Source organism: Miscanthus floridulus, chromosome 8 (assembly GCF_019320115.1).
Source record: "Miscanthus floridulus cultivar M001 chromosome 8, ASM1932011v1, whole genome shotgun sequence".
In the NCBI taxonomy this organism is placed as follows: domain Eukaryota; kingdom Viridiplantae; phylum Streptophyta; class Magnoliopsida; order Poales; family Poaceae; genus Miscanthus; species Miscanthus floridulus.
In genome coordinates this window covers 44,631,175-44,644,583 of record NC_089587.1, presented here as the reverse complement: position 1 = coordinate 44,644,583, position 13,409 = coordinate 44,631,175, and the positions used below count along the sequence as shown (strand labels likewise).

Below are 13,409 nucleotides of genomic sequence, written 5' to 3'. Positions count from 1 at the left end.
CTCCTATCGGGTTCATAAACCTAGGGTCCCTCATGAACCTACTTCCCAACAAAAGCTTGGCCTAGTAGACGACGTTGCGAACGACGCACAACTCCTAGGCCAGTCCAAAATCCTAACAACAGGCTAGAAGGGTGATCCATTCTTCGAACCGAAAGCCCGGCCAGGGAGGAATGGCGCCTGTTTTTGACTCTAGCCCGCCTCTCCGATCGGAAGGCCTCGCTTCCGACTCTGACATGCCTCTCCACCCGGAAGGACTGGCCAACAACGCTTCTGACTCCTTCCTGCGTCTCCGATCAGGGTCACACCGAACCTCTGCTTACAGCTCTTTTTCGACTAACGTAGTCGGAGCCGACTGGAACCAACCGACCGGGGACGCTCGCTCGGTGAGGACCAGGAAATGGGCGGAGCAAGTAAGGCAGGACGCTCAAGTCAACCACAAAACCAAGGACCGTACCCTGTACACCTGCATGATAGTATCGACAGGACATGCTAGAAGGGTGCCCTGTAACCTTCCAGGCATGTCAGAACCCAAGCAGTGTTGTGGGCGCCGATGGTTTGCCCTATAATGTTGTGGGCACCATCAGTTTCTATACCAGGCAAACACGGTAAAACCCCCTCACATGCCTCTAGACATCGACAGTGTTGTGGGCACCATCATTTGTCATACATGGTGAATACGGTAAAACCTCCCACATGCGTCTGACACAAACAATGTTATGGGCGTCTACCATCATCCTATACCTGACGGCGTGGGCAACAAGACTTAGTAGCATACGTACTCTCACTCTCTCTCTGTCACTTGTAAAGGCCGTCCCATTCATCTATAAAAGGGGATACGTTCTGTCCCAACGGGGAGATCAATCAGTTCACAGCTCAAACAACACACACACAATCCGAGCGACCAAGGATCCCAACGAACAACAGATGTTCGAACACTTAGCGCACAGTGGAGCTCCCATCACTCTTGGCCCTTCAGACCAGAGTCCGACCGGACCTCTTGCACCCCCCATCTTTCTCCCTTTCTTTTGTAACCCCACAGCAAACTTCGAGCACCTAGGCTCAGGAATAAAGTCACCGACTGACTCAAACTGGACGTAGAGCACGTTGCCTGAACCAGTATAAACCATATGTCATTGAGTGCTAGGCCATATCCTATCACAACATACGACAAAACTATAAATATTTATGTGTTGGTCACTTTCTGCATCGACAGGTTGACAGAGGCATCAATCTACTAGGCTACCGAGCCGTCGCCATGGCCATAGCGCTATGGCATTGATGTAGGTGCCGGTGGTTGTCTCTTCCCATGCAAAGATGGAGTTGTATTTCCGTGGCTCACCCATATGTGGCGTATGAAGAGGGAGAGAAGATCTGCCACTGACCTCAAAGATGGATCCGCTGCATAGGCATATGGAGATGGTGTCGATGTAACACTTCGCACTTCATCGTAGAGCTGTCAATCAAGCACTACTCTAGATCTTCACATCACCGTCGGTTCCAAAAACCCCTTTACTACTGGATTTTGAACCGACAGTAACATACCGGCAGTGATTAAGGGGCCTCATCACTACCGGTTATAAAAAACCGACAGTAATGTGGTTTTTAGGAAATCCAGAAAATAGGTTCTAAAAATAGGGGTTTTTTTAAAAATCTGGGAAAGGCCCCACAAGTCACACGATTATTCGTGCGAAAAACGCACGTTTCGCAGCCCCCTGGCGCTCGAACCCCTAACCTCCTACTTCGTGTCTTCGGTCCCTAACCACTCAACCGGCAAACTATTTATGTCCAAATGAGATTTTTGTCCTAGCCGTTTTATGTTCATCTTATTTTGAAATGAGTATTTGGGATCCTAAACGAATTCAAATGAAAAAATTGTCAACTACAAAGTTTTATAAAGTTTTGAGATCTACAACTTTTATTTTGGTAGTTTCTTCATACGAGGTCGTTTACAAAATTTGAATTTTAAATTTAAGAAATTCAAACGTAGTTTTCCATGACAAGATGATTTTAAATCAAAAAGTTGTCAACTATAAAGTTTCATAACTTTTTGAGGTCTACAACTTTTGTTTTTGCTGTTTGTCCATCCGAGGTTGTTTAAAAAATTCAACTTTCAAATTATTGGAAATTCAAACGTAGTTTTCCTTGATAAGATGATTTAAAATCAAAACGTTGTCAACTACAAAGTTTCATAACTTTTTGGGATCTACAACTTTCATTTTGAAAGTTTCTCCATCTGAGGTTGTTTACAAAATTTGAATTTCAAATTTTAGAAATTCAAACGTAGTTTTTCTTAACAAGATGATTTCAAATCAAAAAGTTGTTAACTACGGAGTTTCATAATTTTTTTGAGATCTACAACTTTTATTTTGACCATTTGATCATTTATTCATCTAACATAGTGGTAGTAATATTGTTCACAAATATTATATATCCCTCTTATAGTTTATGAAACTATAAGAGAGATATGTAAACTTTGTGAACAATGTCACTACCGCTTTATCGGATGAAGAAATGATCAAAATAAAAGTTGTAGATCTTGATAAGTTCTAGAACTTATATGTTTATGACTTTTTCAGTTGAAATCATTTATTGTTCCAAAATAACATTTGAAGTTGCCATTTTTTAAAATTTAAAATTCAAATAGATAAACTACAGTCACATGAAAAGATGGATAAAATAATAGCAGTAAGAACATAATAAATTAGTATTGCCTGATTTTAAATTTTTTAGGAAAAATCATCAAATTTGAAGTTAGTATAAGGGAGAAAGACTAGTTACAAGTTTTAGCCCCATAAATCAGAGTTCTTCAACAATTTCAAAATTTAATTTTAAATATTAATTTGAAGTAGTAAATGATTTCAAATGAAAAAGTTGTCAACTATAAAGTTGCATAACTTTTTGAGATCTACAACTTTTGTTTTGGGTGTTTCTCCATCCGAGGTCGTTTGAAAAATTCAAATTATAAATTTTAGAAAGCAAACGTAATTTTCGTTAGATAGATGATTTCAAATGAAAATATTTGGACATCCAAACGATCTCAAATTAAAAAGTTTGAACTACAAAATTGTAGATCTCGTCGAGTACTATAGCTTTGATATAAAGTTCGTCTTCATCGGACATAATATGAGGAACTTATGAAGTTTTCTTACAACATATCACTGTCGGTTCAAGCCATGAACCGACAGTGATAGTATCAGTGTCGGTTCTTGGCTAAAACCAGCAGTGATGACCCAGTATCACTGTCAGTTCTTGGCTAAAACCGATAGTGATATGAACCGACAATGAAGACCCGAATATCAGTATCGGTTAGTCCTATTATTGCCAGTTTTAGCCAAAAACCGACAGTGATGGGCTATCATTATCGGTTTCTTAAAATTCAGCAGTGATGAGGCCGACAGTGATGTCCAATTATGAAGTAGTGTAGTAAATATAGGCAACTCCTACACGAAAGTTAGACGCAAGCAAAAGAAAAAGTCATAGAAATAGACAGATGTATGTGGTACAAGAAAAAAAAGGAAAAGAGGTATGTAAGATTATTAATTCTACTCGGATCTTGGTCCTTGAGAGGACATCCTTGTGATGAGCTTCAACGAGGATTTGGGGAAAGCTTGAGCTTCTCTATACCTTAGAAAAAATATCGTTATTGAAAGTTCCGTGACTCATTTGAACTTCGGCATTTACTTGCTTCTCTAGGTTGTGTGTTTATTTTTCCTAGTATAATTTGCTAGGTTAGTTGACAAGATTGGGATTTATGTTGCGTAACTCTTTTGTGTTAGATATAGCAACATTTAGTAAAACCATAGTACACATCTAGATAGGAAATCTTGAGAATAAAATAAGTTAGAATTCAACACATATACGCATTAGAAAGGGCTCATAGTCCAAACCATTCGAAGCACAAGAACCAAACCTTGCTTAACTGGGAGAAAAAAAACTATGGAGCAGATCAAAGAAACAAAGATCACCTAACACTAATCTTTCCTTTGGTTTGTGGCAGCAACCGGTACACATGCAGCCCGGTCCTTGCCTCTTCATTAAAAATGACAGAAACTAACTTAGTCAAAGGTGTCCCATAATAAAAATTCCATCCGTTAGGATCCTTATACTCCAATTAATACGGATATTTTCCGACCGTATTCGAAACCGAATCCGTTTAGAGGGGTTGAGATATGTTCGTATCCGAGTCCGGATATCCAACATCCGATACGTATCCGTATCCAAATACTCAAATCGCATATTTATGATGTCGATATCCAATCGTATCCTATCCGACATAGTTGACACTATCCGTATTCGAATCCGAATCCGGACAGAAATATGAAAACAAATGTAATATCGGTGATATCCGTCCATATCCGATCCGTTTTTATCCCTAACCACATGACATGAGGCTTGATCAATGGGAGCAGAGGACCCACACAAATTAATTAGGAAGTAGGGTGATTTAGCCAGAGAAGAAGCACACTTCCATGGCCCGAAATAGGAAAAGGCCACCGGCCCACTGCAGAGCCGGCTGCAGCCCATACAAGCCCATCTTCGTTAAATAGGCCCCTCTGATTCCCTGGGCCGATATTGCTGCCGCCGCCGCCTCGCCGACATCTCGATTCCCTTCTTGAGGGACAAGAAGTAGGTTCAGCCTACGCCGCCGTCAATGCCGCAGCCTACGCCGCCGCCGCCGCCGCTGACCACGTCGACCTGTACCGTGGAGGCGTCGCAAGGCACGCACCTGTTCCACATCGTGGGCTACAGCCTCCACGAGCGCCTCGGCGCCGGGAGCTCCGTCCGCTCCGCGCCCTTCTCCGTCGGCGGCTACGACTGGGCCGTCCGCTTCTTCCCCGATGGGGGCGAGGGCGGCGCGCTGGTGCTGCTCCTTGAGCTGCTGACCAAGGACGTCGTGGCGAAGGCGTCGTGCCACTTCAGGTTTCTCAACCAGGCCACCGGGAAGGCATCCCCCTAGTGGCAGGTGTGCTTTATGAATTACAAAGCTGGATCTGTGAATAAGCGCGCGAAAGTCAGCACTTTCAGGTGGAATCTATTAATGTATGCCCAAGATGATGGCCTCACCATCGAGTGCGCGGTCACTGTCGTCAAAGAACCAAAGGTCTCTGAAACCAAGATCGTCTCCGTGTTCAAGGAGCCGCCTTCGGACCTGTCGGTGCATCTTGGCAGTTTGCTGTTGGAGGATGACACATCTGATGTCACTTTCAAGGTTCAGGGAGAGGTTATTTGTGCCCACAAGATCGTGCTGGCTATGCGGTCACAGGTGTTCAAGGCAAAATTCTATGGGCCTGAGATGGAGGAGAATTTTGGTTGCATTGCTGTTGAGGATGTGCGGCCTGCTGTCTTCAAAGCCATGCTCCATTTCATCTACACTGACTCGTTGCCTGATATGGATAATCCTGGAGATGTTGATAAGAAAGAAATGACTCGGCATTTGCTTGTGGCTGCAGATCAGTATGAAATGAAGAGGCTGAAGTTGATGTGTGAAGACAGCCTCTGCAACAGCCTTAGCGTGGATTCTGTTGCCACTACCTTGGCATTTGCTGAGCAGCTCAACTTATGCATCCTAAAAGATGCTTGCATCGAGTATATTGCCTTCTCAAATAAGATTGATGATGTGGTGGCAAGCCAAGGCTATGCTCACCTAAAAAGATCGTGCCCTTCAGTTTGCTGGAGGTATTGGAGAAGTCAAGCAAGTTTCCCCGGGTCTAGTGCTGTCTGCAATTCTGCATAGATTTAAACTACTTCAAACCAGTTTCCTTGTAAAATGTCAGGACAACTTTGATGCTGAAATGATGCAGTATATTTAATGTTGAGATGTTTACTTTTTCTGTACACATCCTGTCAAAATACATTGTCCATCTAACATCATATTTCAGTTTACTGAGAATTCATTCTCAGTTTTGTAGCGGCTGGTGTCATCATCATGATAATCATCCATTACACCAAACGAATAAAACAAAGGCATATATCAATGCTATTTCAATGTGGGATTAATCAGCATATAATTCTAACATGTTTATCCTGTTTTGTTGCTGTTGAAATCAAGTACAACACTCTTGGTACCAGAGTTGTCCCAACACTTGTTCCTGTCGCTGCATCTTCTGTTCTGGGAGTGACCCTCAATTTCAAGTTGATTCCTCTTTTAATTTGGTTTTGTTTTTGCAAAGTTAAAGCTTACCATAATATTCATCTAGCTGTGAAAGGAAAAGGAATTTTTATTGTATTTTCTATTATTAAAGTTACAAGTGGGAATTAGGATTTTAATGTCACTGTCTATGCCAAATTTAACACATATACTGCATACATCTAGCCTGAATAATTAAGATGACGCTGATCATGGTGCGACACCCTATACTATCCTCAATTTAAAACATTCATTGATATTTAAACTGATTGGAGACTTACTCTAGTTAAGAATGTCCACAACTTCCCATAATTGAGAAACTGAGAACTTACCTTAAATAGTTAACCACTAAAATTAAGAAATTCCTCCTACATCATTTCCATCTACAGTCTACACTCTACAATGATGTAACTATCCACTGTCTTACTTCATTAGATCAATACATGTTTTTGCTTCTAAACTGAAACCGGACCAAATTATCTGATTATATATTCTCTGCTTTCTTTGTCCTGATAATTTTGAAAAGATATGCAAATTTTATGGGTGGATATCATGAAGATTTTGGAACCAATTGCAGCTTATAAAGTTTTTGCAGTATATCATTTCATCTGTCCTGTATTTCTTCCTTCCTCTTTCTACATGAACACACTAAAGTGCAGACATTGTGCTTGAGCCTTGAGATTATTACCAGCATATATGAATCTACATCCAAACTGTTCATATGATTCAAGAAATTACAAGAAATCAACCAGATTATGTTAAAATTGGGGCACTATATTTCGCAATGAGGGATTAATCAGCATATCAATTCTAACATCTTTATCCTGTTTTGTGGCTGTTGAAATAAGAGTTAATTGTCCCAACACTTGTTCCTGTCAGTGCATCTTCTGTTCTGGGAGTGACACCCACAATTTCAGGTTTTGACTCCTCTTTTAGTTTTGTTTTTGCAAAGTTAAAGCTTTCCATAGTACTACTCATCTAACTGAGAAGGCAAAAAAAAATTTGTATTGTATTTTTTATTATTAAAATTACAAGTGGAAATTAGTATTTTGATGTCAGTCTATGCCAAATTTAACACATATACTGCATAAATCTAGACTGAATAATTAAGATGATGTCGACCATGGTGCTATACAATATATTATCCTCAATTTAAAATTTTCAAATGATTTTTAAACTGATAGGATTTTCATAAATTTTCTTTACAACTAGAAGGTTACCTGTGTAGTACTTCCTTTTTGTTGAGAGGACTTACTCTAGTTAAGAATGTCCATAACTTTACATAAAGTGAGAACTTATCTTAAATAGTCAACCATTAAAATTAAGAATTCCTCCTACATTATTGCCATCTACAGTGTATAATGATGGAATTCTCCAATGTTTTACTTCATCAGATCAATACAAGTTTCTGCTGAATTGAAACCAGATCAAAATGTTTATTCTTTGCTTCTTTGTTGCTATCATTTTGAAAAGCTTATGCAAATTTAACGGGTAGATATCATGAATATTTTGGAACTGATCAATTGGAGCTTATAAAGTTTTGCAGTGTATAATTTCATTAGTCCTTGTGGGGGTATAACCCTCGGTACCAGCATGGTTGTACATGGGCCGAGCCGCTAGGGCGGCCCAGCCCACAAGACTGCTCATGGGCCACGCCACTGGTGGAGGCCCAACCTATGAGACGACGCCGTGTGAGGCACGACACAGGTCGGCGTGCCTCGCAAAACTACGTGAAGATCTTCGATGATCTAGGAAACCTGCTCGGATATGACAGATCCCGTAATATCTATAACTTTCTATCTTGTAAAACCAATTAGGATAGAAACAACCGATCTGTAACCCTAAACCCCGAGCTATATAAGGTGGGTAGGGACCCCCTCGTTTTCATCTGATCATACGCAATACAATCCATAAAGACACAGGACGTAGGGTATTACGTCAAGCTGACGTCCTGAACCTGTCTAATCGCTATCTCTCGCGTTCTGTGTTACCATCCGGCTCCCTCACGCGCACCTCCACCGATTCATCTACTACCGTGGGCATACCCCTCGGTTGACAGCTGAACGTATTTCATCGACAGTGGCAAGCCAGGTAGGGGTGTGCGTGCTGAATTCATGGCATACCAGATGGTTACTTTCCCAAGCTCCATGGCCTTTCCCGAGCCGGACCCGACCTTCATGGTCGGATCCATGACCTGGGTCATCAACCTTGACAGCAATAGGGAGATCGTGGAGACGGTGTAGGATCACCATACGCCAATCACGCCAACACCTGCAACGACATCTCTGATCCCGGCGCCCGTCGCTAGGTTAGGAGATCCATCAACAATGATGATCTGATTGGATCCATCGATCGGGTCACAGACCGCTTGGAGGAATGTCAGCTCCTCGTGGATTCGGTCTCCGGTCAATCTAGAGCGAGCGACGAGTTTCCCACACTCCAAGATCACCAAGCCGCTGCAACTGAGTGACCTACTCGGCCACATCGTTCAAGGCGGCCAGATTCTGATCTGGTGATCATGGCTACTCTAGAGGGGCACACGGTGCGGCGCCGACCACTTCTCGCTACCGGCCTACGTTTGGCCAACTACGAGGCCCCAATGGAGGACCCACCGAAGCCCTATCCCTTTAGGCTGGAGGGTGAGGGATCTACGTACCAGAATGCCATCCACCACATCTTTGTCGACCACGTCGAGCATGACTACATCACCGACCTCTACATCATCGACCCGACTGACTCTGGTCAGCCTGCGCCCGTGGTCAACATGGTGGCTGTTCGCTAGCTTTCGGATGAACCCTCTCTTCCAACCGAATCTCTCCACAACGTTCTGAATGAGAGCCCCGACGATTATTCTGAGGGCTCAACCAAGACCGCATCTAGCTGCCCTGCTTTCCCTCTGGGGATCGGGGGCATGATCTTCCATATCAGCCACGATAGCATAACCAAGGATGGCAAAACCACTGAAGAGCACGAAGCTCGTCTAGCGAAGAATGCTGATCGCCAACGTCGGTGAGATGCAGAAGCAGCCCAAGTGTCCAACGAAGATGGTCGCGACCTGCCCCACCATCAACATAATCTAGAGGAGGCATTTGACATGGTGGGTGACCATCCAGCCTACCAAACTCCAAGCGCCAATCTAGCCATCGCTTTCAACGAGCTTGACAAACTCCCTCATACTCTAGAGGTCGAGAAGGTCCGAGCACATATCATAGCAGCGCAAGTCCAAGTCAACGAGTTCTGGAACAACGCCCCATCTTATTCCACCGCATCAGCTTGTAGCCGTCGCTCACGCCGCGACGGAGGAGGCCAGCGTCATGGTGTTGAGGGCCCCCGACCTCAGGCTAGAGGTCCCTACCTCTAGAGAGGATCTAGAGGCAACTATGAAGCTCATTCATGCCATGACGGTCACCCACCGCGCCCCTAGGGAGGTTGTGGTGGCAACTGCAACCAAGAGGTCAATCAACCCCCTCACGACCTTCGTGACCACATCAACGTGGCGTAGATGTTCGCGGCCGCATCGAAAATAGTAGGACTATGCGCTACGAAGCAGAGATGGAGCGTAGCTAGCAATTCAACGCCGAACATGAGGGATTTGCTGCTCGTCAAGGGCCACTTCCCGCCGACGCATCAGGACTTCACCCTTCACAGAAAGGCTCCGAGCCATCCGGTGGCTTGTGGGTTTCAAGGTTCTTGGTGTTAACACCTATGACAGAAAGACCAACCCCGCTCAGTGGCTAACTCTATACGAGATCGCGGTAAGAGCCACAGGCAAAGACGAAGACGTCATGACTAACTATCTACCTGTCATGCTTAACCAGTCTATGAACAACTGGCTCCTCAGCCTGTGGGAGAATTCCATCCGATCTTGGGATGACCTCAAGAAAGTCTTCACCAACAATTACATGGCTATGTGCGAGTAGCCCGACACCAAGTATGACCTAGAGAAGCTTCATCAATCTTTTGGGGAGTCCCTACGTGACTTCATCAGGCGCTTCTCAAAGATAAGAAATTCCATTCCTAACATCACTAACACCGAGGCCATCGCCGCTTTCACTAAGGGGCTCCAGCACGAGCAACTCTGTGGCAAGCTGTACCACAAGAACAAGGGCCCAACATACCAGGACCCCACCAAGACCGTTGCCACCATCTTTGGTGGGAGAGCTATCTCTAAAGAAAAGCAGGAGCAGAAGCTTGTAGCTCGACGTGTCATGTCGGTCGCTATGTATGATGGCTCCATCATTGATCCCAAGTACCTCGACTGGTAGGAGCACCCGATCACCTTTTCCAAGGCCAACTAGTGGTCGGATATCCCATACCCAGAGAGTTTCCCACTCGTCCTGGATCCCATCATCAAGGATGTGCGCTTCCAGAAGGTCTTCACCGACGGAGGGAGCACCCTCAACATCTTGTTCGCTGGGTCCCTAGAGGAGCTAGGGATCAAGAAAGAAGACCTTACCCCCATGGACTCTCCATTCTAGGGGATCATTTCTGGAAAAGCCTCCCTGCCTCTAGGACAGATTACACTATCGGTACAATTCAGCACCGCCAAGCACTTCCGCGTCGACTACGTCAACTTCCTGGTTGCTGACTTCAACATAGCGTACCTTGCCATCCTTGGTCGACCAAGTATGACCTAGTGTTGAAGATGCCAATGGAGCAGGGGTCCTCTCCCTATGCGCCAACCTCGACATCGCCTACTCCTGTGAGAAGGAAAGCTTCACGCTCACCAAGGCTACTGACATCTCCATCCGCATGCAAGACTGCCTCGCGTCTTCATAGCAGATCCCAACCATGGAGGCCGCTCGAGCATCAACCAAGTCGAAGGAGGTGAAGGAAGTGGTCCTCGTCCCTATCGACCAGTCTAAGATTGCTCGGATCGGGGTTGACATCGATCCCAAATAGGAAGACACGCTTGTCAGCTTCCTAAGGGAGCATGTTGACGTGTTCGCATGGGAACTAGCGGACATGCCTGGTATGCCTCGGGAGCTGATCGAGCACTCCTTAAATGTCTCGGCGACCGTCAAGCCAATCAAGCAGAAACTTTGATGATTCGCGCAGGACAAAAAGGAGGCCATTAGAGTAGAAATAACCTAGCTCTTAGTTGCTGGTTTTATCAAAGTGGTGTATCATCCAGAGTGGTTAGACAACTCGATTCTTGTAAGAAAAAAGAATAAAGAATAGAGAATGTGTGTTGATTACACCGATCTCAACAAACACTGCCCTAAAGACCCCTTCGGCTTACCTCGCATTGACGAGGTCATAGATTCTACAGCCACTTGTGAGCTCCTATGCTTTTTAGATTGCTACTCTAGTTATCACCAGATCACGCTGAAGGAAGAAGATCAGATCAAGACGTCGTTCATTACGCCCTTCGGCGCCTACTGCTACATGACCATGTCCTTCGGGCTCAAGAATGTGGGTGCGACTTATCAAAGAGCCATCCAGCGCTGCCTCAAGGACCCGATCAGGAAGAACATCGAGGCCTACATTGATGACATGGTGGTTAAGTTTAAGACTACCAACACTCTCATCGCTGACCTCACAGAAGTTTTTAAAGCCCTGAAAGTGTACCGATGGAAGCTGAATCCCACTAAATGCATTTTTGGTGTTCCATTTGGTATCCTGCTAGGCAACATCGTCAGTCGCCGTGGCATCGAAGCCAACTTAGAGAAGATAGCGGCGGTGACCAACATGAAGCCACTGACCTATGTCAAGGATGTCCAGAAGCTAACAGGGTGCATGACGGCTTTAAGTCATTTCATATCCCAGCTAGGCGAAAAGGGACTCCCCTTCTTCAAGCTACTCAAGGCTCAAGAGAAATTTGTTTGGTCAGAGGATGCTAACAAGGCATTTGCCGAGCTCAAGTGGTTCCTCACCACACCTCCGATCATGATCGCCCCCAAAAGGATGAAACCTTGCTAATATACATCACATCGAGCAACCGGGTAGTTAGCATCGCCATCGTTGTTGAATGAGAAGAGGCCGAACACGCATACAAAGTCCAGCGCCTAGTGTACTTCATCAGCGAGGTCCTAAATGAGTCTAAGACTCGCTACCCCTAGGTCCAGAAGCTGCTGTATGCCATCCTAATCACATCCCGGAAGCTCCATCACTACTTCGACACCTACCATATAGTGGTAGTTACTGAGTACCACTCGGCGACATCCACCACAACAAGGAAGCCAGTGGCTGCATCATTAAATGGGCGGTCGAGCTCGACACGTATACCATCGACTTTAGGCCTCGCCACACAATCAAGTCGCAGACGCTCACCAACTTTATCACCGAGTGGATGGATATGCAGACTCCTGTCCCAGTCGACCACCCTGAGCACTGGACCATGTACTTTGATGGGTCTCTCAACCTTGATGGTGCTAGGGCAGGCGTATTTTCATCTCACCATCGGGGATAAGCTTCGCTATGTTCTTCGCCTATACTTTCGTGCATCCAATAATATCGCTGAATACGAGGCGACACTTCATGGTCTCCTTATAGCTATCGAGCTCGGCGTTAAACGCCTCTAGGTGTATGGTGACTCTGCCCTTGTGATCAATTAGCTCAACAAGGATTGGAATTGCACCAATGAGAAGATGGATGTTGTGGTAGAACCACCCAAAATTACACACCTTCGGAGGCGCTTATATTCCACTAGACACTAAGCACCCCAAAAGTAAGCTACACCAGGCGGTTCCATCGAGCACACCCCAAGGGAGAACTCAAACAATCCATGTTTTTTCATATAGAATCCAATAATGAGAACGAGTTTACAATACTTAGTATATTTAATACAACAAGAGTTCTCAGAAATATATTATTAAAATACCAAGTTCAGAGTGCGGAATTTAAACAGTGGAATTGAAATAAACATCTAACGATAAGATACAAGGATCTGTCTGTGCCCACCAGAAGAATCCTCCACACAACAGCCACTCCTCAAGCTGCATCTACAACAGGGGTAAATAAACCCTGAGTACACAATGTACTCGCAAGACTTACCCGACTAGTAGGAATAATTTCCTGACTCCAAAGGATATGATAACCTTTATGGTTTGCTGGGTTTCCTTTTTGCGTAAAGCATTACTAGTAGTGAATCCTTATGTATGTGTTTTATTAGTAGTCATAATTAGTTCATTAGCTAACCATTCTATGTAAGCACTTGTTCTACTTTCAAGCAAGAGTTGAGCAATTAGATCCATTCATCCCCTTTCATCTTCTAGTTCTTACTACGGTGCTAGATGATAGCCAAGTCATACCGTATCACATGGCGATTCATGAACCAATG

General features: G+C 44.5%; 2 protein-coding genes across 2 annotated transcripts; both read left to right on the top strand.

Annotated features, from left to right (window-relative positions):
- Positions 1-4,646: 4,646 nt before the first annotated feature.
- LOC136471830 (BTB/POZ and MATH domain-containing protein 4-like) lies at positions 4,647-5,584 on the top strand. Its single transcript, XM_066469572.1, has 2 exons — positions 4,647-4,963; positions 5,451-5,584. The coding sequence occupies exon 1, from the start codon at positions 4,652-4,654 to the stop codon at positions 4,955-4,957; it is 306 nt and encodes a 101-aa protein (XP_066325669.1). The 5' UTR covers positions 4,647-4,651; the 3' UTR covers positions 4,958-4,963; positions 5,451-5,584.
- On the top strand, positions 4,946-5,734 carry LOC136471829 (BTB/POZ and MATH domain-containing protein 2-like). Its single transcript, XM_066469571.1, has one exon. The coding sequence runs from the start codon at positions 4,973-4,975 to the stop codon at positions 5,732-5,734; it is 762 nt and encodes a 253-aa protein (XP_066325668.1). The 5' UTR covers positions 4,946-4,972.
- Positions 5,735-13,409: the final 7,675 nt, after the last annotated feature.

Bases quoted from the DNA above. Each gene is read 5' to 3' on its own strand.
- LOC136471830 (XM_066469572.1), top strand. From the start codon at position 4,652: ATGCCGCAGCCTACGCCGCCGCCGCCGCCGCTGACCACGTCGACCTGT.
- LOC136471829 (XM_066469571.1), top strand. From the start codon at position 4,973: ATGAATTACAAAGCTGGATCTGTGAATAAGCGCGCGAAAGTCAGCACT.